The following is a 27,529-nucleotide window of genomic DNA, read 5'->3' as shown; positions in this document are numbered from 1 at the left end:
TGAACAAGGAATGGCCCATGAATGATATTCTACTGGACTGTAAGAAATAACAACGGGGATGGTCTCCAAGAATTCTGGGGAGATTCCTATCAATTAATGAGGAGTCATGTCAACAGAACCAAGAGAACAAATTCTATAATAAAAACAACAAGGTACAGAACAACAATTTTGAGACTTTAGAACTCTGCTCAACACAATGAGCACCAACGATTCCATTGCCTGAAGACTGGAGCATGCTACCAGCCAGACTCAGGGTCCAGAATATGTGTTTATTTTTAGACATGACCAATGAGGGAATCCCTTTTGTGTTACTATGCTAATTTGCTACAAGGGTTTTTTGGTATACGTGTGTATTGTTGTTATTTGTTTTTTTAAACTATGGGAAGGGCAAGGTAGAAGGGAGAGAAAATATAATTTCTGCTAATTAAAAAAATTAAAATTCACTCAAGTCCCCTAAAATAGTACCAAAAGACTTTCCCAATAAGGCCCTGCTTAATCATGTCATGCAAAAGGCTTTGGCTTTGTGAAGACTACATTAATGAAACTCGATTTCTGGAGGGCCTCCCTATCAGGCTGGGAACAGGTCAAGCAACATACTGTCCATTTCTTTGTATCCCTAACACTGAGCACAGTGCTGAGCACACAAGAAGTGCTTAGGAAACGCTTGTCCACTGACTGTTTTGCAAGGACAGGCCCAGCGTGGATCATGGAGAATTTTCTTCTGAGAAGGCTAGTTGGTCATCAGGTAGTGAACTTTTCTATTTAGTCACAACTGATGCAGACTCTCTGCTAAGATGAGGCCGTCACGTGCGTTGATGGAGACAGCACTCACAGATCAGGAGGTTTAGGAAGGATCATGAAGCCAGAAAGGTGGCGTTTTTCTGGGCAGAATACACCAAACTCCAGGCTTGGTATGACTCTTCATGAAAGCATTTACAGTAGAAACAAATCTTTCCAACCACAAACATTCTACCTACAGGAGCCCATGAGGATTCTGTGCTTCAGGCTACTGCTCAGTAGTATTCCCCGGAGAAGAAGGACTTAGAGCCAGCAAGAAATCTCTTCTAGAACACTCACAGCATCATCGGCTACAGAACATTTCTCCCCACACTCAGAATCCTTGAGTTTCAACATCTGGTTCTAATCTGGTTAGAATTTCCATGTCCTGTTCTAATTTTATTAAAAATAAATCCTACAGGCAGCTAGATGGGGTAGTGGATAGAGCACTGACTCTGGGGTCAGGAGGATCTGAATTCAAATCCAGACTCAGACACTTAATAGCTGTGTGACCCTGGACAAGTTACTTAACCCAACTGTCTCCAAAAACCAAACCAAAACAAACAAAAAAACAAATCATTGGATATTCAGGTTAGAATCAGACCTTATTCTGAGAGATACTTACTCCAATCCCTCAAGATCTGTGATTGACCCAGTGTGAATTAAGCCCCTCCACCAGTGCAGAGGGAAACCCCTCTGTGCCTCTGCAAACATCCTTTAGCAACTGCTGTGGTCACGAAAGTAGGTGCTTAGTGACTGAGGTGATGGTGATGAAGCGTCTTGCCCTCCACTGAGAGGCTGCTCCACAGACGCGCACAGACATGGGGCCATCCCTGGGTCATAGTGGGAGCCTTTGCTGGAGCTTGTGCTTTGATGACAGGGCCTTTGAGAACTCAGGGTCACCTCCACCCCACCACGGGGCATCAGAAGAGGCTGTGGTGGAGACAAGGTCACTTCTACGAAATAACTTGTTCAAGTTTCACGAATTCAGAATCTACAATAACTGGACCATCAAACCTCTACTGTTATTACAATGAAAATGAGCAATCCCAGCTAGGCTGCAAGAGGAAGGTGTATCATGTTAGACTGTAAGCTCCCTGAGGACAGGGCCTGTGCTTTGCCTCTTTTTGTACCCTGAACTTAGAATGGTGCCTGGTACATAGTAGGTACCTGTAAATAAGCCTGATTGGTTGAATGCACGCGGTAATGGCATGGGCACCATTCCACCGCCATGCTCCCCCACCTCTCTGCCAAGAGGAGGGCAGCAGCTTCATGATTTTCTCTGGGACATCACTGGACTTCCCATTGGTGCAGAGTTTGGTTTCCTTCTTTCCATGCGCATTGCTGTAATCAGTGTGTATATGGTTCTTCTGGCTCTGTTTATTTCACTCTATATCAATTTGTAAATAATTTCACTAGGAGGTATTTCCCCATTATTCTCTCCATATCTCCCCCAAAAAAGAATCCAGATCTGACATGTGCATCTCATCTACTGGGGCCTTCTGGTTTATTCAAGTTATTTTGATTAGTTAGATGCTCTTTTCTTTTATCCAAATTGGAAACCGAATCATGGAAAGATTTTGCAAGTCACCCAGCACTGCTCAGAAGTGCAGCTGCCAAAGCAGGAGGAAGACTCAGGGCTCCTGACTCATCTTGTGCCTGAGCGAGCAGACCTTACCTACTGGTCATTGGCAAGACCCCAGGAATTCATGGATATAGGTGAAGAAACACATGTTAGAGAAGGGTGACTTCCCCCTGCCCCCATTCATACATCGTCAACTGATTAACCATATTTACTGATAATCACAAAAGACTCTGAAATGCATGACAAAACACTACTGATCTGAATCACCGAATCCATCATATCTGTCAGGCACTGACCACATGAATATAGCACTGTCCTAGGTGTTGCAGGAGAGAGAACATGGTGGCCTCTGATTGGGACCTGACAACATAACTAGAATGCATTGGGACGTGTACTTGATCTTAATATGATTCAAACCACAGAAAGAAGTCTTTCTCAGCTCCCCTAAATCTTAGTGCCTTCCCTCTGAGCCAACCCCAAATTTAACCTCTCTGTATCTTCTTCAGGCAGCTACGTGGTACAATGGATAGCCTGCCAGTGCTGGAGGCTGAAAGATCTGAGGTCAGATCTCACACCAGACACTTTCTAGCTGTGTGACGCTGGGCAAGTCACTTAGTCCTGTTTGCCTCAGTTTCTTCATCTGTCAAATGAGCTGGAGAAGGAAATGGCAAACCCCTCCAGTATTTCTGCCAAGAAAACCCCAAATGGGGTCACAAAGAGTCAAACACGACTGAAATGACTCAACAACAACTTTCGTTTCTACAGTTGTTGCATGTTGTCTTTCCATTTTAAACTCGGGTTTTTTTACCTCCTTTCTCTGCATCCCTCACATTCAGCATGGTGCCTGGCACAGAGTAGGTGCCTAATAAGGATGAAGTGACCTGCTGGCTGAAAGGGCTTTGGCTCTGCAGTTAGAGGCTGAGTTCAAACATTACTCACTGCTTGCTTGTCCCTTCAACTCCTTGCACCTCTTTTTCTCCCTCTGTTAAATGAGAGGCTCCGGAGGCCTTCCCAATTATAGATCCAGGATTCCTAATGATCTAGAGTCACATGTTCTATGGGAGGAGGAGGTCCTTTCTGTGATGTGCCTTGTCTGTGACCATAAAGCCTGGCTCTGAGGTTAAGTTTGTAGAGTCAGCTGCTTGGACAAGCTTTGAAACTTGTCCATCCCCCTGATGCTTTTTCAGTGCTATATATCAAGAAAGTGACTGGGGGGAAGGGCACGGACTATCACCAACTGCTCGTATTCCAGAGAGATGAGGATGGCTCAGTTCTGATGGAAAGCCTGTCTGAGCACACTATTAAGCAGCTCATGCCATGATAAGTGGCTTCCTTCTGCCCCCCACTGGTTTGTTTGGGAATAAAAAAGAGGCTGCCACCACTCTCACAGCAGAGAGCACAGACAAGGGAGTGTGCTGGTAGGATCTTGGAAAGAAGGCTGGCACCAGCTGCACTCACTGTTAAGTTTTCATTGTGAGCGCTGGCACCTCAGATATCAGCAAACACTTTCAATCAGGGCTGGGCTTATTGTTTTATTGATTGTCTAGACTTAAGAATGAGACAGAGAAAATATGAATAATGCAGATTAAACTCAAAAGTGTGCTGGGTGAACATGAGTTCTCCCAGAGAGCTAGCTGCTCAAATATCTACCAGTGCACTCCTGGCTGGAAGCTACTGATAGCAAAAGTGATTCCATCAGCTTTGAGGCCAGAAAGATGTGGAGGGAGCATGTCTGAAAATATAAGTCTTCGGATGGTTTTACCTCTGGATTTGTGGAGTTATGGGGCAGTCCATCAGAAGGATCCTTACCTTACACTGATCCAGGGCAGCATGTTCAGACTCTTGGAAGACTACACTGAACGATATGCTTTTGGGATCAGAGGAGAAGACCCAGCTGATTGTGAGGCCAGTCTCAGTCACAGTGATTGGGATAATGCTGTAGGTACTGGATCTGACAAATAGCTCTCTGTTGCTTTCCCCAAAATTTAAGATCTCATCCACTGTGAGGGGTAATTTTATCCTGAAAGAAAGATATGGGGTATGGGTTCAGCTGGATGACCAATGTCCAGCTATGGTAAGCAGCAACCTCTCTCTTGTCTATTTAGCTTTTTGAGGGTCCCAAGTATTAGGTGCCCAAGTTAGGGCAATTCTCCCATGATGTTCTCATTCTGTATTTCTTGGTCAAGTCAGGCAGTAGAAGGGGAGAAAGGACATGGGAGAAGGAGAAGAAGGGTCCAGAGAAAGATGGCAGCATTTCCATGGAGACATCAATTGTGACAAGGGCCATGAGAATCAAAGGACTGTCCAAGGCTGACAAAATTGGTAAACTTGTCAGTAACCTTTCACCTCTGACATATCGATGCCTATAAGTCCCCAACCAAATAGGACTCCTCCTTGACTTCCCTCCATTTCCCCACCTTGGTGCCCTCCAACTTGGCAAATGCCACACTGCAGTGGTACTCACATCAGCTCCCCAGACTTCAGCAAGCAGATTTCTGCATCCTGACCCATGGGCATGTCTTCAGAGCCATCAGGTGTTAAAGAGTTGGACATGCTGTCCCTGTGAGGTCAGAAACACAAAGACAGTCTCCAGTCAGGCATAAACACACACACACAAGAGATCCCCTTTGTCCTGGTGAGGTGTGTTGACTGTGCTGTCTAATGCTGCATTCCATCTAAGAAATCAATAGCTTCTCAAGGCCTAGCTGCAGTAACAAAGCCTTGGGTATCTTTGAAAAGGGCCCCCAGAATAGCTCTGCTGGATATTAAGAACATGTTGACTGACTGACAACCCTATACCCACTGAACTACATTAACATGGTATTGTTGCAATAACCCACAGCCCTGAATTAAGTCCAATTAGTTCTGAGCCCAGGTGTACAGTCCATTTATAAGGTAGCAGAGAAGTTCTGTAGCGTCAATTTAATTCGATTGAGCAAGTCCTTATTGCTTGAAGGCTTATCCTGCTCTCAAGGAGAGAGATTACATTCCACTGGAGGGAATGTAACCTTTACACAGATAAGTCAATGTAATGTGCCCTGGGAAAAGGGAGAGCATTGACAACTGGGGCTTCAGGGAAGGCTTCCTGAAGGAGGTGGCATCTAAGACAAGCTCTAAGTAGAGTTAATAATAATAAGCATTAGCATGCATGTAACATTTTAAGGTTTGTAAAATACTGTACATGTTTCCTCATTTGATCTTCGCTACAATCCTGGAAGGTAGGTAAATGTATCACCACTTTACAGATGGGGAAACTGAGGCTGACGATGTTACATGACTTGCTTAGGACCACAGAGATACTAAGTGTCTGAGGACTGGAACTCAACTCTTCAAGATGCCAAGTCCAGCACTCTAACCACTGAGCTACCCAGCTGCCAAGAATGTGGCATGAAAAGTGTATGAGGAGAGAGGCTGTAAGTCCTCCCAAACAGTGTGGTATAAAGCACATAGAACCTCACTCAACCATCTCCCATGGCTTTTAGGAGGCCACACATGGGAGACTCTAGTCATGAACGTGGTCACCTCCAGATTCACTCTGCTGGCAAACTGATGCCCCTGCTACTGCATGGGTCCTTTGAGGAGTTTGTGGTGTTACCTAGAATTAAAGGAAGGGGCGTGACTCTTAAGATTCTATGCCTAGCTCTGGTACTGGACCACTTTGCTATCTAGCCAAGTTGAATTAGCACACAGCACCTCTGTTTCATGCACTACCCTTTATCTTTCACCTGAAGTACTCACTTCCTAGTAGCTTACTGGTTTGTGCAGAACTGAGATATTTTCCAAGAATCTACAGTGTGAATGGAATTGTGTCAAGATACAGAAATATTCTATTTAAAATGTTAAATACTGCTGGGGATATGCAGAAATATCCCACAGAGATAAAGAGACAGAATGTTCAACAGGCAGCCCCACCCACCTAGGAATTGATTTTGATAGTATGGCTCATCTTTGCCTGAGGGTGGTACCCTTGTGCATGTAATGAGCATGTCTTCTCTAGGACTGGATGTCTGTGGGATTGGAAGGAAGAGCAAATCATCAGAGAACAGTACGCAGGGCTAATATGAAAAAGAGAAGATGGATGATAGTGTTCAGGAAAACTGGAGGACCCTAAGAAGCCCCCTTAAACTGCAGCTTCTCGAAACAACCGGCTAGCCCGGGTTAGCTGCACAGACCCTTCTCCCAGAGGCTGCTGTTCACTAGGCACATAAAAGAAGCAGAGAAAAAGAGAGATCATATGGCTGGTCTATCTTTGATCAAACTAGCCTAGGATGTGTATGGTGGTTAGCAGAGGGTTTGGGGTCAGAGGGCAGAGAGGTCATGCACAACTACAGTCCAGTGAAGAGGTGTGTCTAGAGTTGGGGCTCCTGGGCTTCCTCCTTTCTTTCCTACCTTTCTTGTGGCAAGTGTGGGGTACTTCTAGGGCGCTGTGCTTGGGCTGCTGCTCCAGAGCCCTCAGACAGTACACACTGGAGGTGTGCTCCCAGAGCTGCCTAGCCTTCCAGCCCAGTAGAACTCACTTCCCCTCTCCACCCCAAGGAAAGGGAATGGTAGGCACTGGGATAATGGGACCACTTGAGTTAAAAAACTCAGAGGAGAAGCAAAATAAAGGGATGGTCAGAGTCAGTAAGATTAATAATCATGGAAGGCTTGCTGGAAGAGGTGAGCTTAGAGTCAAGGTACACAGATTATCAATCAGCGCTATAGACAACACTATAGCAAATAATGTGTTCTTAAATCAGCACCACAAATAAAACTGGATTCAGGTTTCCTTTTACAAATGAAGAATCTGAACATTTGCTCTTCTGAATATCTCAGGGCAGGGAAGGAGAAGGTGAGGGATTAGTCAGTGAAAGGGTCTATCCCTTTCTGCAACTTGTAAGTGCCGCCCCAAGGCAAAATGACGACCAGAAGAATCAATGACAACAAATTACAGCTCTTCTCCAAGCAGGAACAGCTTGTTGCTAACTTGGAGGTGAAGCTGAGCCAACACACAGTGAAGCAGAAAAGGAGTGGGCAGCTCTCAGAGATCTGGTGTACAGCACTGCATTTGCTCATCTGGGTCAGAATACTCGCCAACACCAAGACTGGTTTGATGAAAATGATGGGGAAATTCAGAAGCTGCTAAATGAAAAACAAGAACTCCACAGGATTTATCAGCAGGATAGTTCATCCACCTCTAAGAAGGCAGCATTTAATTCTATAAAGAGTAAAGTACAAACAAAGCTTAGAGAGATGCAGGATTCCTGACTCAGTAAGAAGGCAGATGAAATTCAGTTTTATGCTGATAGGAACAATACAAAGTGCTTTTATGATTCCCTGAAAGGTATTTATGGACCAAAAACCTATGGTGCATCACATCTACTCAGTGTTAATGGAGCCACATTGATTAGTGATAAGGACATGATCCTAGACAGATGGACTGAACACTTTTCCATAGTGTTGTCAACAGACCATCATCAATCAATGCTGAAGCCACTGACCATTTACCTCAGGTTGAAGTCAATCCCTCCTTAGCTGAACTTCCAACTGAAGAAGAGGTTTTGAGGGCCATTAGGCTCCTTTCATGTGGCAAAGCACCTGGTGCTGATTCTATTCCAGATGAGATTTACAAGGTAGGGGGACCATTGCTCATTGCCAGGTTATATGGCAAGAGGAGATTATCCCCCCGGGAGTTCAAGGATGCCTCCATTGTCCATCTCTATAAAGGTAAAGGGAACAGATTGTCCTGCGACAATCACAGGGGGATCTCTCTCTTAGTCATTGCTGGCAAAATTCTTGCTAGAGTCCTCTTTAATAGGCCTTTAATAGGCCATTTTCCTTCACCTGGAAGATGGTCATATACCTGAAAACCAGTGTGGCTTCAGAAAGGGCTGAATAACAGTCAATATGGTGTTTGCTGCCTGACATCTCCAGGAGAAATGCCAGGAGCAGAACAGAGGTCTGTACACAATGTTTGTAGATCTGACAAAGGCTTTTGACACTGTTAAGTCATGAGGACTTATGGAAAATTATGTCAAAATTTGATTGCCCAGAGAAGTTCATCAATATTGTACGTCAATTTCATGATGGTATGTTTGCCCAGGTTCTGGGTAATGGATAAAGCTCTCATGCCTTCCCAGTCACAAATGGAGTGAAATAAGGCTGTGTGCTTGCTCCCATGCTTTTTAGCATGATGTTTTCAGCCATGTTGACAAATGCTTTCAATGAGGATGAACACGGCATCAAGGTCAGCTGCTGTACTGATGGTAAGTTCTTCAATTTGAAAAGGCTACATGCCAAGACCAAAGTGGAGGGAGTGTGCGTACATGATTTTCTGTTTGCGGATGATTGTGCACTCAACTCAGCCTCTGAAGCTGAGAGGTAACAAAGTATGGATCAATTCTCTGATGTCTCATTTTGGCCTAATAATTAACACCAAGAAAACACAGGTGCTCCATCAGCCACCACCACACCATCCATAAATGGAATCACCGGTTACAACAAATGGAGAAGTTTTGAATGCTGTGGATAAGTTCATTTACCTTGGTAGTGTACTTTCCAGGGATATACACATTGACAATGAGGTTGATGCATGCACTGCAAAAGCTAGTTCAGTATTTGGGAGGCTCCAAAGAAAAGTATGGGAGAGAAGAGGTATTAGACTGATTACTAAACTGAAGGTCTACAGAGTCGTTGTGCTGATCTCATTGTTATATACTTGCAAAACATGGACAGTCTTCCAGTGCCATGCCAGGAAATGGAATCACTTCCATTTGAACTGTCTTAGAAAGATTCTGAGGATCATCTGGCCGGATAAGGTACTACACTGAAGTCCTTGCTCATGCTTAACTGCCAAGTATTCAAACTATGCTTCAGATAGTGCAACTCTGATGGGCTGGCCCTGTTGTTTGAATGCAAAATGTATGCTTGCCAAAAAGACTATTTTATGGAGAACTTGCAGGTGATCACATGGTGGTCAGAAGAAGTGATACAAAGACACTCTCAAGATCTCTCTCAAGAACTTTGGATTTGACTGTGCAACATGGGAGACGCTGGCACAGGACTGCTCAGCATGGTGTGCCCATATAAGAAAGGGTGCTGTGCTCTTTGAGCAAAGCAGAATTGAGACAGCACAAAGTAAACTCAGAATGCGCAAATTTGGGATATCCACCCAAAATATTCACACAGACTATCTGTGCCCAACCTGTGGTAGAACATTCCAAGCTCATATTTTTGGTCTGATCAGCCACAGTCGGACACACTGAAATTTCACTTTATCATGGTGATGTCATTTTGGTCCTTTTTGAAGGTGAAAGACAAGGACCAACTAAGTACCATGTTGGATTTGACAATAGGTCCCCAACCAGTTGTGCTTTTCATGACATCCCTTTGACTAGTGATCCCAGAGACTAGGAAATCTCATCCTCAGGCCAATGTCTAGCTCATATTCCCTAATATTTCATTTGTCTTTCACTTCACTTTGTTCGATTGATACTGGTCAACAGTTTGGGAGTTTAGGTAAATTCCCTCCTCTGGTTTTGCTGCTAATGATCCAGAAAGCCAAAGTCCTCTCCTTTTTTAGAAAATCATTAGAACTGCCCAAACAATTAGAAATTCATCACTGCTATCGTACCACCCTTTGTGTCATCTATTTGATGCTGAAGATGGCGGCTTTTCCCAGTGTAGAAGACCAGTCTTCAAAAAATCAACTCCTTTTTAGGTCCGTTAATTTTGATTATCAGAGAGCAGAGGGTCATGCCTCCCATCAAAGGGAGAGTTAGGAGTCCATGGAGAGAGCACAGAAGGGTTTCAATATGAACTGAGAGGACTTTTAAGCAGCAATGACTAGAGTTGAGTGGGCAGGTTTTTTTTTCCTTTCCCCATGATGTTTCCCATACACAGCATCTTCTTTCCTCTGACATCCCCCTAGTTCAGGTTTTCATCTCATTCTGCAACAGTGTGGTGGCTGGTGTCCCTGCCTGAAGTGTCCCCCACTTCCAATTCACCCTCTACTCACCTATCAATCTGATCTTCTTCAAACAGAGATCTGACCATGTCTTCCCTTATCTCCCTCAAGAAGCTGCCATGGCTCCTGACTACCTCCAGGATCAAATATACAATCTTCTATTTGATCTCTAAAGCCCTCCATAACCCTTTCTGCCTTCCCAATTTTCTTATACCTTACTCTCCTTACACACTCAACAGTGTAGCTCCTGGGCTCTTTTCTGTTCCTGGGACAAGACACTCCATCTCTGGACTTCCAAGCATCTTCCTTGGCTGTCCTCCATGCTTAGAATTCTCTTCCTTTTCAGCTCCATCTCCTGGCTTCCCTCAACTCTCACTCAAAATCCCACCATTTCAAGAAGCCATTTCAAGTATCCACTCTGAAATCACCACCCATTTATTCTGTCTAGAGCTAGTCTGTCCATAGAATGTTGGACGTTTCTCCCATTAGAATTTAAGTTTCCTGAGATCAGGGGCTATTTGGGCCTTTCTTTGTGCACATAGCAGGAGCTTAATAATGCTCATTTATTTAACCTGACTTGGCTTCCCCTTCAATTCTACCAAAATAGTAGCAGCCTCATAGGGAAAAGGGGCAGTGGAAGAAATTTAGGAAAGAAATTCACCAGCAGTAGCAACTGCAACCTTGTTGTCACAAGCAGAGTTTCCTTTTCTATCCGCCCTCCTTGTCAGCCCATCTAATACCTGGTCTGTCTCTATTCCCATCCTTCAGAATCTACTAGAGTTCTGGATTTCCTCTTTCTGAGCCTTCATTCTGTTTTTTCCTTTCACTCTTCTACAAATTACAAAGTAAACAGAAAAAAATATTTTAAGAAATAATGACACTAGCAACACTAGGTCAGGGACTTTGAAAAGATGAAAACCCTCATTTGTCCATTTTCTGCTCTCCTTCCATCCCATATCTATCGTTTTTGCCACCACTATTACAGCCAATTCCTGGTTATCTGCATTCAGATAATACATAAAACAGATAATTGAGAAGACCCAGAGTTTTTCTCAATCAGCTCTTTCTCTACAAAAGAACTGAATTGAGAAAGAAGGTTGACATATGCATGGAGGGTGGATGTAATGAGGGTAAAGGCTGTAATGGTGATTTCACCTCAGTCAACATTCCAAAGTCAAATGCATTTTATTTATTATTGACATCTCCTCTTCATTCTATCAGCATGGGTAATTTTTTCAATTCTCTATTTCCTTCTTATTTTATTCAATTTCTGTCTTCAAAAGCTAGGCTGACATATGTCAATTGATAGAAAATTGAATGTAAAAATCAGCATAAAAGATATCATACAATATCTGGATGATATTCTGGAGAATAAGGAAGATTGGCCAAGCAGCAATGGTGAGGATAAGAGATAGGCGACAAGTGTGTCAAGAGACCTAGAGAAAGGCTGCCAGCACGCTTCGGGCAGAATCCCATGGAAGATGTATGTGAGGACAAGAACTGAACAGGATGAGGAGGCCCTGGTGGATTTCAGTCTGCACCACTGGAGAGAAGACTCACATTGATGACTTCAGAGATTCACCCAAGTTTTGAAATATACCAAACATCAAAACCTTAAAGATATGTGGTATGGGAGCCATATGGCGCATGTGTGTGCATGCGTGTGTGTGTGTGTAGAATATGAATTCAGAACATCCGGGTTTGTCTCAGTTGTTCTTCTGGTACTAGGTTAGCAACCTAGGCCAGACTACTTAATCACCCTGATAAGTTTTCTAATCAATAAAACAGGAATAATACTTGTGTCCCCTACATCATAGGGTTGTTATGAGACTCAATGAGATAAAATATGTAAAGCAATATGTAAACCTTCAGGCATCCCATGACATAGGCTATTATTACTGCAGGCCTGTAATCTCCACTCACATTCGATCTGGAGGTGATTCTGGGTTCCTAAAGGCAGAAGGGCAGGTGACAGTAACACAATCACTATCACATGAGGGAAGGACAGACTGTGAAATTTGGGTACATTAAAAAGAGAGTCTTATATCTGAAAAAGTTGGGAAGCACAGGATTAGAGGAAGACCTCCACCATGTTGGGTGGATGGGATGACATGGACAAACCACTGATACAGCACATGAAAGCTAGGACCACTAGATGTCGCCCCATCACCGAGGATGCCTGCTCATCCGGCTGCCTGGTTTCATTTCCCTCTCAAGCACCTAAGACAATGCGTTATTAATAAAGAGTATATATATCGTGTCCTCCACAGCACCTGTGCATACCAGGTCTCGATTTTCTCCTGTTATCGCAGGAGCTGCGCACCAGATGGCCGGACCTAATAGAAAGGAGGCATTTCATTATCTGGCATGGAATAAGTTTTTTTCTTTTTTTTCCTCTTCCCTAATTCCACAATAAAGCAATAATCAAGGACTAATTATAGAGCCCTGTGAGACTAAAATGAGAAGCAAGCTGCAGAGTAAGAAAAAGAGGGAGAATGAACTCATATTCAAGGACCGGAGACGAGAACGTGGCAGCAATTCCCTGGTACTGGGCAGGGGATGGGAGCCCTGCTTTTGGCAATTATAACTCAAAACCCCAGTGCTCATCCCTCCTAAATCAAAACAGTATTAGCCTCTTTATAATTTCATGAAAACTTCCATTCGCTGGAATACTGGGAGTTTAGGCTATTTCAGTTGTGACGGGAAGAGTGCTGGGTTTGAGTCCTGTTGACAAGCTTGCTTTACGTACTTTTGAAAGCCTCAGATTATTTTCCTATTTTGGCAAGTGAAGAGCTAGCTTGTGTGTGGGCATTTTAAGGTCTGCAAAGCACTTCACATACATCACCTCATTTGGTCCTCACAACAACCCTGGGAGGTAGGTGCTGTTATCTCCATTTTACAGATGAGGAAACTAAGGCAGAGAGCAATTTAAGTGACTTGCTCGGAGTCACACAGCTCACATGTGTCTGAGGTCACATCTGAACTCAGGTCTTCCTGACTCTAGGCCCGGCCCTCTGTGTACTGTGCCAAGTACGGTATACCTCCATACTTTGGTTGGTGATTTTATTAATATGGGTACTCTTTCCACTGGTGAAGATTGAAATCTGTCTTCACCTTCTCATCTTGGGCAACTCTTGCTCATGCTCTCCAATGCCTGTGGGGTCATCTAGATTTCTTGATATTTTGTGAATAACAGTGGAGCCCTGACCCCAGTGAATTATCAGCTATCCCGTTTCAATTCAATCGAGATTAAGTGCCTACTGTGTACCAGGCACTGTGCTTAGAACTGGGTATATGACTAGAAAAAAGACAGTCTTGCCCTTACAATCTTACAATCTAATGGGGAAAATCAACACATGAAAGGAAGCTGAAAAAAGTGGGGATTAGGGGCCATCAGGCAGCATGTTGTGTAGAGTGGAAGCCAAGCAGAGCCATAGATGGAGCCCTCTATAAAGGAATGCTCTGGGAGAAGCCGAAGGCTCCCTCTTTAGCCCTTCAATTGGAAGGGAGAGGCATCTGGGATACCTGAGAAGGTGGTGAGAATAAAAAAAAGTGGAGTCAATTTGCATGGGGATTAGATTTCAGGCGATCAGTTTATCATGGGGGAGCCATGATGGTCCATGAGATGAAAACCAAACAGGGGCCCTGATGAAAAATGGAGAGGGGACCTGTTCAATGACCACCCACCTCCTTTCCTAAGAATGCAGCTCCCCAACGGCCATCTTTGCACCCATTATCCTAAACAATTTTTGGTGAGGAGTTTGTTGCAGCTTTCTCACATCCAACATGAGTGTGCCTGCCTCCTCATTGCCCTTTCCTCACCTGTGAAACTGGGATTCTGTGGCATCATCAAAAGATTACCCATGTTAAAAAAGATGGGCCTTGGCAGGGAGGAGAGGGGGGAGTCTTGTGAAAAAGCTTGTATAGTTCCCTGGAGATGAACATGACTAAAACTTTTTTGGATAATTAAAAAAATTGCAAAGTCTCAGAATCTTCATTTTCTATACAATAATAAAATTATAAAATCAAAACATAACCAACAAGAATTTATTAAGGGATGAACTACAGTGGTCATTGTACTAGGAGCTGGGGATAAGACAAAAAAATGAAAATCCCTGCTTCCAAGGAACTTATATTCTGCTGAATATCATTCTGAAATCAATGATTGCTGTATAAGAGCAGAGATGTAAAAGTTGTGGGAGACCTGACTAAAGCAATACTGAACATTTACAAGGGGTGTGTGTGTGTGTGTGTGTGTGTGTGTGTGTGTGTGTGTGTACGTGCACATGTGTGTGAGTATGAGTATGTGTGTACATGTGTGTGCATGAGTGTGTGTGTGTGCGGTGTGTGTGTGTGTGGTATGTGTGTTTGTGGAGTGGGTGTGGAGTGTGTATGTCTGTGGGTGTGGTGTGCATGTGCGTGTATGTGTGTGCGTATGTGAGTGTGTGCATGTGTATGTCTGTGTGTGTGTGGTGTGTGTGTATGTATGTGTGTGTTTAAGTTCATGCCACTGTTTCTACTTATCAATGATCTTTTTCTACAAAGTTGAATGGAGAAAAATAATTCAGTGACTTGGCTTCCGGTTGGTCAAGACCTGGTTAATAGAAGTTTTACTGTCTCATGAAGTGTAGCACGAATAGTGGATAGAGGGCTGGATGTGGTGTCAGGTAGATTAGAGTTCAAACCCCCTCAGACACTGACTCTCTGTGTAGCCTCAATGTGCCTTAATTCCCACATCTCTAAAATGGGATATATGTATATAAAGCAGCCACCTTGCAGAGTGACCGTGAGGATCAAATGACATTATATATGGGAAGTGCTTTGCAAACCTGCATGTACAACATAAAGGAACCGTTATGATGAGATGTCAGGGTTAAGAAGTGACTATGGGATAGCAGCCTGATGAAGTAGAAAGACCACTGTCCTTATCTTTAGTCAGACGTATCCATGTGACTTTGACCAACTCAAGGGACCCTTGTGATTCTCAGCTTCCTCATTTGTCAAACAAGTGATGGATGAGATGACTTCTCAGATCTTTTCCAGCTCTAACTTTTTTAGGATTCGGTGGGCAGGGACAGAGCAAAGTGGCCATATCTACAGTTTCTTGTAGGATAGTGCATGGAGTTAAGAGCCACAGAACCTGGGTTCCTCTTTAGGTTCTGCAACATGACCAATATGGATGACTAAACAATTTCTTCAGACTCCAGTAACTTAAGGAGACCTCCTGAAGGAGGAATTATGTGCTTGAGGTAGAAGATCACAGCTGTTCCCATAGAAGGAGAAAGCAAGAAGCCCAAAGAGGCAATGGCCTTGTTAATTAACATTAGTGAATGTGAATTCTTAGAATCAGTTAGCACTTCCCTGCCCCCGTCAGTCTTGCTCTGGCACCCATGGGCTGGTGCTTTTGTATTCACTCAGGGGGCTTTTCCTCCAGATGCAATTTCTGCTATAATACACCGCCCCTGTTTGCCTCCATCATCCTGTGGCCCAGTCATGTGTGGAGGGAGAGAGTACCCTTTGCCTGGATAAGCTCCTGGGTTAGAGAACCCAAAGGTGACAGAAACTCTGCCCTGAACATCCATTATCCTCTCTCCTAAACCTTAAAAAGGTGATAGCCTTTGACTTAGTCCATTATGAGAACTAAAGAACAGGGAACACTGGGGCAGGGAACCAGATCATGGGGATAAACTGGACCTGCAGAAAAGAGCACCGGCATTCAGCTTAGACCAGGCCCACCTTCTCTGAAGTTACTTGGGGGAAGGACTGAGGCTGGTGAAAAGTAAATTCCCCAGTATAGGAGAAGGCTGAGACAGTTTTGAAGCCCATTCCTGGAGATAAACCTAACATTAAAGGAGAAGGAGTCAGAAAGTCAGTGACAGTGAAATAAATGAAAAAAAAAAGACCCAAACTACCAAATATTTTAGGAGGGAGAAAATTCAGTTAAAAACCTAGAGGATAAGCAGATAAACTAATAAGGGAGATGCCAAAATTAGAAGGTGAACATCAAGACATCTAAGAGACTGCAAATGTCTCTAAGTAAATATTGTATCACAAAGGAAACTGAGCCAACACCGATAAAATACAGAACCCTGTGGACTCCCCAGAGAGCACGGAACTTCAATAGGGCGTTCAAGAACGGTTCAAGTGAGAAATCAGAATCTTGAGAGAAGTTAGATGGGGACAAATGGCAGTGTTTGTGACTTACACAGCAGGAATAATTAGAAGAATAAAACTTGAATCCTTGGAGAAGTCTCTCCAAAGAAGCAAAAGAGAACAGACTGGGAACACAAATGTACTGAAATGAAGGACAATCTACAAGAAAGGTCAAAACAATAAAAGAACAGACGCTCTCTATGGAGGCAAAGCATACTGACCTTGAAGATGTGATGCAGAGATGACTAAGGCCTTGGGACCATAGGCCTTGCATTGGAACATTACAAGTAAAAAACATGACTACCAGAGTGCAAGAAATGATGCAGGAAAGCTGCTCAGAATTTTTGAAGACAGAAGGCAAAACACCAAAAGAACGTACACATCTCCTCCAGAAAAACAAAAATGCTACACTTCAAACTCCAAGACACATATTGGTTAATTTAATAATTCTAATGACAAAAAAAATAATTTTGCAAGCAATCAAGAGAAAGACTTTCAAATATAAAGGAAAAGATGACAATAACACAAAGGCCATTCTGCACCCACCAGAAACCATAGACAGAAACAAAATAGCATATTCTGAAAAGAAGTTTGAGATGCAATTTGAAATAGCATGCCCTGCAAACGTGAACCTAATCATCTATGAAAAACATTTGATATTCATTGCTGCAAATCTACGCCCTGCTACTTATCACTATGTTTGTGGTTGTTGTGGTTTGTCCTTTGTTCTCAAAAAGGACCATGACATCGGGAAGATGATGCTACAACTTGCAAGTGACCTTTGCTGTGCAAAGTCACCAGCGTCACTTTCTCCTCTGGAGCCATATGGGTCTAGTGGCCAGATATAGATCTGGACAATAAATAGATCCTACTCCCCTTGGAGATTATTGACCCTGATTCGGGCCAACTCACTTTGCTGCGGGTATAAGATTTGGAGCTAGAAGGGAGTGTGGGTGTAATCTCGTCCACCTCTTCCCTTTACAGACAGAGAAACAAAGGCCCAGAGAGGTTGCCTTGTTTAAGTCTATCTTAAACTGTGATCCCATATCACCAATTGTCTATTAGACATCTCCCATTCAATAAACCCAAATCAGAACTCACTATTCCCTCTCCCAATCAACTCATCCTTAAAAGTGCCCTACTGGAATCTTAGAAACATAGATTAAAGCTGCAAAAGAACCTTAAACATCATCTAGGCCAAACCCTCTTCTTTTACAAAGAACAAGAACATTAAATGACCTGCCCAAAGATATAAAGTAGTCATAAGTAGGAAAACCAGGATTTGAACCCATGTCCTCTTACTCCAAATCTAGAACCCTCTCTACTGCACCAGTCTTCCTCCCTCCCATCCTTCTAGTTGTCCGGGTTTGAAATCTTGGAGTTAACCTTGACTTTTCCCTCTTTTTCATCCTCCCTTCCTCTAGCCCAATTCCCAGCACATGTAATCAGTTACCAAGTCTTATCAACTCAACCTCCATAACTGACCTCTCAGGCATTCCTTCTCTATACTTACACTGGTGCAGCTTCTCATCTCTCCCCTCTCTAATTCTTCTTTGATTCTGCTGTCAAAATACTCTTTTGACAGCAAAACTCTATATGTCCCCCCCACCCCAGAAGTCTTTGGTGGGCCACTGAGGGATCACAGGTATAGCAACAGGAGGGACCTCAGAAGTTGTTTAACACAGTGCCTTCACTTGAGGACCAGGGAGATTAGGCAAGTGCTCAGTCACCCAGGTCATCTGATCCCAAATGCATTATTCTCCCCACTGTGCCCTCATCTCCTCTAAATAAAATGCAACCTCCTCAGTTGGACACTTTACAATCTAGCTCCAATCCACCTTTCTAGGACTATCATACATTACTGCCCTTCCCGCAAATAATTGTTGTGGAGTCATTTTTTTGTTGTTGTTGTGCCTGACAAACTGTGACCCCATTTGGAGTTTTCTTGGCAAAGATACTGGAGCGGTTTGCCATTTCCTTCTCCAGTGCATTACACAGATGAGGAAATTGAGGCAAACAGGGTGAAGTGACTCACCCAGGGTCACATAGCTAGGAAGCATCTGAGGTCAGATTTGAACTCACAAAGATGAGTACTTCCTGCCTCTAGGCCTACCCCTCTATGCACTATGACCTCATCTCACTATCCAAATGCCAAATTACTGTTTCTTAAACACAGTCATCTATTTCCCACCTTTGCATAGGATTCCCCAAAGTTTTCTCCTCCACATCCTAGAATCCCTAGCTTCCTTTGGCTTTAGCATTCCTATGTGTAGGTGCTCCTTCCCTCCTCCAATGATCATATCTGTGTTTATCTTGCTTGCTTAACCCCCTTCCCTTCCCCATTTCTGCCTCTCGGCTTCCCTTAAGTCCCAGTTCAACTCCTATTTTCTGCAGGAAGTCTTTCCTGTCCCTCCATCCTTGCTAGTGTCTCCCCTCTGAGCATCCATTTTCATTATCTTACACTCTCACCCATCAGAATTTTAACTTCTTGAGGGCAGGGACCATGTTACTGCCTTTCTTTCTGTCTCTAGCAATTAGTACAGTGCCAAGCACACAAGTGGTTGCCCACCAACACTTTCACAGACATTACGTGGTTTCACCAGCCATGATGTGAAGTAGGTAGGGGTATTATTATCACCTACCCTGCTACTATTTTACACCTGAGGAATCTGAAGTTCAAAAAGGATTAACTGACCTGAGTAGAGAGCCACAGGCTCTGTCTTGATTTGGTTTATCTGGTTTCAGATTGGCTGTGGGCAGATAAGTGGGAGGGGTAAACACCTCTGAGCTCCATAGCCAACCCAAGGCTTCTGGCATAAAAGGAAACCTGTCAGAAGCCTAGAGAGATCACAGCTACTGAGGTGTAAAGGCAGCATCATCATGAGCTCATCTCTGACAACAGACTGACTGGGCACTAGCACTGAAGGAGATTCTGGTGAGTTACTTTTTTTTTTCTATTTCCACAGCAATAAAGCAGAATGGAAAGGGAGATGCAGCCCCCTTGTCTTTCCTCTCACTATGGAGGCTTCTCCCTATTTCTTTCTGCTCCTCTTTTTTTGAATGCACTGGAGTAGTCAAGTACAATTTAACAGGAATAAAAAGACAAAAATAAAACCTGGCTCACCCTCAATGAGCTTCCATTCCAATGGAGGTAAAAAAAAGTGGGAGGACAATAAAAATACAAACAGATTAAGTTATAACAAGATAATCTGAGGACAAAGAAAGTATTAACATCTAGGGTGGGTGGGGTCAATCTTCAGGTCCAAGAACTTGTTTTAAAAAAAAAAATGATAATTATACTTCAGGATAATTGGTTTTCCTTGTGATCCTATGAATTTTTTTTGATGTAGTTAAAAATATTACCTTGAGAAGGGGTCCATAGGCTTCACTAGGCTCCCAAAGAGGTTTACAATACACAGAAAAGGTTAAGCACCCCTAAGCTAGGGATGTCAAGAACAGATCTACATAAAAGAGACAGTCCCTGGACTGACTCTTGAAGGATTAAAGATTCTAAGAGTTGAAGATGAAGGGGGAATTCCTTCTAGTTATGAGGGACAGTTTATGCAAAGGCATGGAGGAAAGAGACAAAAAGAGCTAATCAATTATATCAGTACTGGGGATGAAAAGAGGAGACCATGGAGACTGGAATAATTTTCTAAGACATCAACCATAACTGGAAGGTCTTTCTGATCACTGGGCTGAAGCACAGAATTTTGGGGATCAATTTCTCAGGTGAAGCAGGTACATATACAAATTTGAGGGAAACGTGTGTGTGTGTCGGGGGAAGTCTTAGTGATGGATCTGCACAGGCCAATTATAATGACTATGAAGTAAGGGTGAATTCAAATAATGCCAGTGTATGGAAAGACTTAATCAGCAAATGGGAGAAAATTCTGCAAAAGTGAGTTAAATGACAATAGTGTTCTAATTTTGAAGGTGACTCAGACCATCACTGCTGAAAAAAGAAAAATTAATGTTCTGTTCCATTATAAACAACATATACTATCCCATGGGATTTGGCACTACAAAATGCTACTTGTGACTAAGGAAAAGAAAGGACATCCAGTCTGACTCAATCTTCTGTTATCAAATATTTTATATTCTTTTGCCAATGAGTTGTACTGTTACAATATGCTTAGCTGAAACTATGACAGCATGACTATGACAAGACAATTCTTCCCATTACAGAGAAAGCTCACATTATCACTAATGAGAATAGCTTGTCTGTATGTGACACTTCATGGTTTATAAAGAAAATTATATACATCATCTCAACTAGTCATTCTAAAAACTGTGGGACATGGATAAGGAAATTTCTATCATATCTTCTTTCTCTCTGTCTTTACTTTCTTTCCTTCTTTTTCTCTCTTTATTCATTCCATTTCTTTCCTTTCCTTTCTTTCTCTATCTTCCTCCTTCCTTCCTTCCTTCCTGAGATGGGAAAGCTGAGTCTTAAGAGGGGTAAAGTGAATTGACCATGGTCACATAGCTGTAAGAGGCTAAGCTGGGACTCAAACTCAGGTCTTTGGACTGCAGATCTAGTGGAAAAAGCTGGACATGGAATCAGAGACTTGGATTCAGACACTTAGTAGCAACCATGAGTATGTAACTTAACATCTCCAAGCCTCAGTTTCCTAGTTTGGAAAATGGAAATAATTGTATTTATAGTACTGATTTCTCAAGGGCTAATGTGAAGAAAGTATTTAGAAAACTTGAAAGCATCATAAAATATATGTGGTTGGAATTGTTCCTTCAGAGCCATCTCACTAACCTAAGTGCCTGGTATATGTTGGGAGCTTAATAAATGCTGCTTGTTTGACTGACTGAAACTTAGAGTTTAAAATACTACGTCTGGTCAGTATAAAATCTCATGATCTAAAGAAAATCAAAAGCAACAGCAGAGTGGATTAGAAGGAGGCATGGTTAACAAAATCCTCATTTAGTCAGTCAATATTTTGAGAAACCAATCAATTTTGAGAAAACCAATCAATATTTTGAAAGAAGTTAAGACCAAGATACTGGGTACTGTAAGGATCCTACTGAACAGAATGGAAAGAGCCATGGGAAATGTGAGTTTGAACTCTCAGTCACTAATATCAGTTCGATTCTGGGGCAAAGCAAATGAGTATTCTGGGTCTCTATTTTTGTATCCAATCACTCGGGCACTTTTGGGCTCTAACATTCCATAACACTAGGATCCAAACACCAAAAAGGCATCATACAAAACAGGTCTTCACTTGCTGCACTTGTTAGAGCAGTTCAACAGAACAAGAGCTGTCCTTGGTGCAGGAAGGTGATGTCACTGCTACTGGACCTTTCCTTACCAGAATATTCAGAGTGAACAGATTTTGCACAAAGCTAATATTTTACAATGAGTGTGAGTGAAAGGAAAGGGGAAAGGAAGTAAGGAATAAGCATTTATTAAGTGCCTACTATGTGCCAGGCACTGTGTTAAGTCTTTTACAAGTATTATCTAATTTGATCTCCACAATGAACCTAAGAGGCTAGATGGTGTTATCACATATTTTTTTACATATGACGAGACTGAAGTAGACTGAGATTAAGTGACCTGCCCAGGGTTAGCTAATAAGGATCTGAGGCTGAATTTGAACTCAGGTCTTCCTGACTTCAGGCCCAATACTCTAGAGAAGAAATAGGAAGCCAGAAAGTAGTAACAGTTCAAGGCAAAATGGTGAAGTAGGCAACACTTGGTCTTTGATGTCTTCCTACCACCCCTTTCACTGCTTTTTACTCCCTCTCCCATCCCAATGACCTATTCTGGATCCCATTTCCATCATACTTTTATAATCTGTTAAATAAATCCCAATGCTTAGCACAGTACCTGGCACATAGTAGGTTCTTAATGTTTATTGATTGACTGATAAATTCTCTCACCTCTGGATGATAAAGACTTAAGGTATTACTCCTGGGAATATTTCAGTTTAAAAAGAAAAAGCTTGAAGACAAAACTCTTTAAGATTTAAGAATTAAATCTCCAATGGGTGGAATTCTAGGTACTGTGAGACATATTTTGGGTTGGGGAGAAATTCTAACACCCCTTAAATCATACCAGATATGTGTTCTAATCTTTGTGGTAGTGGGTACCTCTGTGCCTTAGTGTCCACATCTATAATATGGACCCTTAATTCCACTTAACTGTCCTCAAATTAAACTAAATTACCCTTAATTCCACTAAAAAAAAGACACTTTCAACAATATGCATGAATTCTCTTCAAACTATAAAGTTTGTATTGCCTGCATTTGTCAGAGCTAATATATACTGTCTCTGAACTCTGAATTTGGGATAGAAAGATCAAGTGCCTATCATTCAAGCAGTAGTATGTCTGCTGTCAATGTTCTCATATTATGGGCTGAGCCCATGCTAATTGGTGAGTCCAGAGTGCTGGTGAAGCAGTATAAATCAAATTAGATAAAAGCTCAAAAAATTATACTTTTCTTCATTTGGGAAAGGGTTATTGCATGGTTTGGTACATATTATGGATACTGAGTATCTTGGTGATAACGATGAATCCAGAGTCACCACGTGGCTCTTTGGTCTTGGATAAGAAGTACGATAATGAGCACCATTGAATTTCTGGGAGATGGATGGAGGATGGCAGTAGCATTGCTCCAAGATAACGAGGAAAACTATTGTCTAATTTCAGGTGTTGCTAAAAAGAGAGACATGGAAGACTATGAATACAATCCCGATGTTTGGAAATCAGTAGAGAACTTCAGCAAGGAGGAGCATGAGAATTACCTGAAATTCAGCAAGATTTTCCTACCCTGCATATATTTGCTGGTGTTTTCCTTTGGCCTGGTGGGGAACTGCTTGGTGCTGGTGGTCTATATTTTTTTCCAGAAGACAAAGAGTTTGACTGACCAATTTCTTCTGAACTTACCCATAGCTGACTTGCTGTTTATCTGTACTCTGCCATTCTGGATTTATGCCACCCTTCACGAGTGGGTCTTTGGGCAAGTCATGTGCAAGGTTGTCCTAGGGATGTACACCTTAAATTTCTACACATCCATGTTGTTCCTCACTTGTATCACCATTGACAGGTTTGTTGCAGTAGTTCAGGCCACCAAGACCCACAACTATCAAGCCAAAAGGATGATTGTGGGAAAGATTATGTATGTCATCATTTGGGTGCTCTCTCTGTTGGTTGCCATCCCACAGTTCATGTATGCCAAGGTTTCTCAAAATAACAAACAGGTTTGTCATACTGAAGAGGAAGAAATTTCTACTGTGACCCTCACCATCCAAATGACGATTGGTTTCTTCCTGCCTCTAACAGCCATGATCATTTGCTACTCAGTCATTGTCAAGACCTTGATACATGCCAAAGGATTCCAGAAGCACAAGTCTTTAAAGATTATCTTTTTAGTTGTGGCAGTGTTTGTCATAACCCAACTGCCTTTCAATCTCATTAAACTTATCCGCACCACAAATTGGGAATATGACATGGACCCCCGCTTCCTCTATGCCTTAGTAATAACAGAAGCCATTGCTTATTTACGGGCTTGCCTCAACCCTCTACTGTATGCCTTTGTTGGGGTGAAATTCAGAAAGAACTTTTGGAAACTCATGAAGGCCTTCAAATGCCCTTATGCAGCAGGGAAAATAAGTCAGTATCAGTCCAGCGATGATAACTCTAAAAGTTTTATTGCTTCCAACAATGCTCAGGCCACCAGCATGTACCAGCTGTAGCACATGCCCACAGTTCAGACAAGTCAAGAAGTACCTATTAAGTGCCTACTATGTGTGTGCCAGACACCATGCTGAATGCAATTAAGTGAATTATTCTGGAAGTTTATAAGACAATGGCTATATCTTGAGTGGGATTCTTGCTTGTAAACTCTGAATTATCAACAAGAAGAGAATAAGTACCATTGTGCTGGGTATCAAGGATGCTTATATCATCACAGACCACAGGCTAACTTGATTCCTTCCTTGAACAGCAGCTATTGCCCAGACCTAAGCTCAGTGATCACAAAAACCAGAATACAGCACGGACATTCCCCCAGTGCCATGTGCTTTGTGAACTGGGAATCACTGGGTGAAGTGAATGAACACATAAATTATTCAAATCCCCCCAGTATCTCTACTGTGCTCAAGAACTATCTTCGGGAAATGGAAGAATCCGACAAAATACCACCAGTAAAACTATGGACTCCATGGTTTAGCACAGACCATGGAAACGAAGAGTGATCCAGACCTCTGGGAACGAAAGGAAATGGAGGACAACTAAGAGGCATCAGGCCATTGGCCTAAAAACAGACATCTTCTTGTCTCCTTTTATACTCTGCCCTAAACCCCCTGTGATTCCATTTCCATGCTCACAAGAGTTAGCATGCGGCAGGAAGGAAAGACCTAGACTGTCTTGGCAATGGAGTGGTCCATTCTGATAAACGTGGGCAGGTCTAAGACCAACTTTATAGTTAGAAGAGAATTCATATATCTTGTTCAAAGTGATGTGTTGTGTTGTTTGTTTTCTAAGTGGAATTTAAGGGTAATTTGTGAACCTGCTATATTTCTTGTACATAAAATTAGATTTAAAATGCTTATCCTAGGTATGTGAAAAGCATCTTTTCATTATTATGGCCAGATCATAACAAAGGGTTGTGTTGTTTTGTTTTGTTCTGAACTACGAACTATGATTTCTTTATAAATCCTTTATTTTTTATTTTTTCCCAGAGTGACTGAAACATCCCGGGAAAGGATGATTTGGGGTGTTTTTCGAGGGCTTTGCAGCTCGGTGTACAGGAGACTTAGATTCTACTGAAATGGAAGCTGTGCCTAGCTTAGCAAAACCATTTGGCTGCCATGATGTCAGGCCCCCAACATGTTATTTAATGAAATGAGGGCATTTGTTTAATCTTTAAAATGAGGAAAACTGGCTGAAGCGTGTCTTTAAATGGTATACTTTTAACTTAAAAATACATGTATTTACTGGCTTATCCATGTCTCAGTACATCAGTATGATAGCATTTACAGATAATCCTTTAAGGTTTGCAGAGCATTTTACAAGTATCTCAGTTGATCCTCCTAAGAGCCCTGCAGAACAGATGTTGTTACGCTGTGTGATGACTGACTTTGTTAGACTTAGCTCTTCTGAACAATGCGATGATTCCGAAAGACTCCTGAGGGACAATACTGAACACATCCAGAGGTTTCTATTTTGTTGTTGTTTGTTTTTCTTTCTCATGGTTTTTCCCTTTTGTTCTGATTCTTCTTTCACAACGTGACCAATGTGGAAATGTTTAATATGACTGTACTTATGTAGCCTATATCAGACTGCAAGCTGTCTTAGGGGAAGGGAGGGATGAAGGGAGTGGGGTGGAAATTTAGAACTCAAAATCTTATAAAAGCAAATGCTGAAAACTAGAAATAAATAAATAATTTTTTGAAGAGATGCTGTTATTATCCCCATTTTACTGATGAGAGAACTGAGGCAGCTGGGTGTCATATGACTTGTCCAGGGTCACACAGTCCATGTGTATGCCATAAGGGAGAGGCACTGAAGATATCAAGTGGTCAGTTAAAGAAATTTAGACTCAACTAGCATAGGATGTGTTTCCCTCCTTTCCCACAATCCCAAATATTTCTTCCCACCTCTTCAAACATCTCTCAGTGACGGGAAAGGCCCACATAGAGAGCCCTGCAAACACTTCCCATCCCCACCCTCATCCTTCCTCATCAATGGGGGAAAAAGAATTCAGTCATGTTTTCTTCACCTTTCCCATCCCCAATAATTACTAAGCAGTACAGTCTAATCAAGTCAAGATGGAACCACTTGTGCACAAGGGGGTTCTAGTGGTAACCTCAGGGGCTTGGACCAGCAGGCAGTTGGGCGAGTGGTGAACAGCTGTCTGGTTATGAGGCAGGTTGTGCTGGGGAACTGACAAAACAGGGCTGCCACTCTGCACAGGCAGAGCAGGCAACTTCCTATGACATTTTTCCAGGGACTGTCACTGGGGGATCCCCTGAGTCCCCCTGGTCTCTGGTCTCCTCACCCCTGCAATACAAACTTTCTCTCCCTTTTTCCAGTACCCCATATGAATTTAACAGGGGACAAAGCTTTTCATTCCACAGTGAAAAGGAAGAATTAAAATGTAGATACCCCTGGGAGAGGTAACAATAAAAAAGGGCTGGGATTAGTGCCTGTGGATCAGGGGATCTTGGAGATATCACAAATTTCACACAGAGGCTTTGCTGCCTGCCCAGTTGAGTTCAAATTCCTTTGTGTGGCATTCAAGGCCTTCTACAATCTGGCCCCATCCTGCCTTTCTAGCCTGATCTCAGATATTTTCACATACTCCAGGTTCCTGCTGAACTGGACTCCTCCTTCTGCTTCCCAGCTCCTCTGCCTCTGGTCCTGCGCCTGTAATGTCCAGTGCCACCTTTCCCATGAAGCCCCATCAGGAACAACCTTCCCCCTTGGCCCTTATATAGGGCCTCTCTACTGCTCTCCTTCTGTAATGCCAGTTATTTATTGGTGCATCTTCTCATTCCCCTCTCCTGGAGCAGAAGTTTCATTACTGCAGAGAACATGTCTTATCCCAGCTCTGTGCGCCCTCAGGACCCAGCGCAGTGCAGACTCTCAAGAAAAGTTTGTTTGAGCTGACCTGAACTCAGCTGGAAAGCCTGGGAGCCAGAAGTGCACAATGCTTCCCTACAATGTCTCTGACAACAGACATCCGAGGGATTGACTTCTTACCTAGGCTCTGGTTAGAGGCAGCTGGTGGTGCAGTGGAGGGAGTGCTGGGCCTGGAGTCAGGAAGACCTGAGCTCAAATGCTGCCTCAGATGCTGACTAGCTGGGTGACCCTGGGCAAGTCACTTAAATCTCTGTTTGTCTAAGTTTCCTCAACTGTAAAACAGAGGTAGTACCTTCCTTCTGGGGTTGCTGTATGTTTAAAATGAGAAAATATTGTAAAGTGCTTAGCACAGTGCTTGGCACACAGAAGCTTAATAATTCCTCCCTTCTTTCCCTCCCTCCCTCCTTTCCTTCTCTCCTCCCCTTCCCTTTCTTCCTTTGTTTCTCTTCCCTTTCCCCCTTTTCTTCT

General features: G+C 42.8%; 2 protein-coding genes across 10 annotated transcripts in view; one reads left to right on the top strand and one right to left on the bottom strand.

Moving 5' to 3' along the window:
* Positions 1-25,876, top strand: part of CXCR6 (C-X-C motif chemokine receptor 6) — a 33,430-nt gene extending 7,554 nt beyond the window's left edge. The window contains exons 1-2 of one of the 3 annotated variants that reach the window (XM_072651378.1): positions 18,560-19,395; positions 23,126-25,876. In XM_072651378.1, the coding sequence (XP_072507479.1) occupies positions 23,146-24,171 (1,026 nt within the window). In that variant the 5' untranslated portion in view covers positions 18,560-19,395; positions 23,126-23,145 and the 3' untranslated portion in view covers positions 24,172-25,876. Of the gene's footprint in view, positions 1-18,559 lie in introns of those variants that run through there. The other 2 variants (XM_072651379.1, XM_072651376.1) reach the window with 2 other exon arrangements.
* FYCO1 (FYVE and coiled-coil domain autophagy adaptor 1) overlaps positions 1-27,529 on the bottom strand; it is a 108,671-nt gene that overhangs the window by 17,679 nt on the left and 63,463 nt on the right. For all 7 annotated transcript variants that reach the window (XR_011976610.1, XM_072651370.1, XM_072651374.1 and 4 more), the window contains 2 exons: positions 4,827-4,922; positions 4,172-4,382 (listed from right to left, as the gene is read on the bottom strand). Coding sequence is in view for 6 of the 7 variants with exons in the window: in XM_072651370.1 (XP_072507471.1) it covers positions 4,172-4,382; positions 4,827-4,922 (307 nt within the window). In the remaining variant the exon portion in view is untranslated. The remainder of the gene's footprint in view (positions 1-4,171; positions 4,383-4,826; positions 4,923-27,529) is intronic.

The sequence above is a fragment of the Notamacropus eugenii genome, chromosome 3, assembly GCF_028372415.1.
Source record: "Notamacropus eugenii isolate mMacEug1 chromosome 3, mMacEug1.pri_v2, whole genome shotgun sequence".
Lineage (NCBI taxonomy): Eukaryota > Metazoa > Chordata > Mammalia > Diprotodontia > Macropodidae > Notamacropus > Notamacropus eugenii.
The sequence above is the reverse complement of the archived record's forward strand: the minus strand, read 5'-3'. Positions and strand labels throughout refer to the sequence as shown.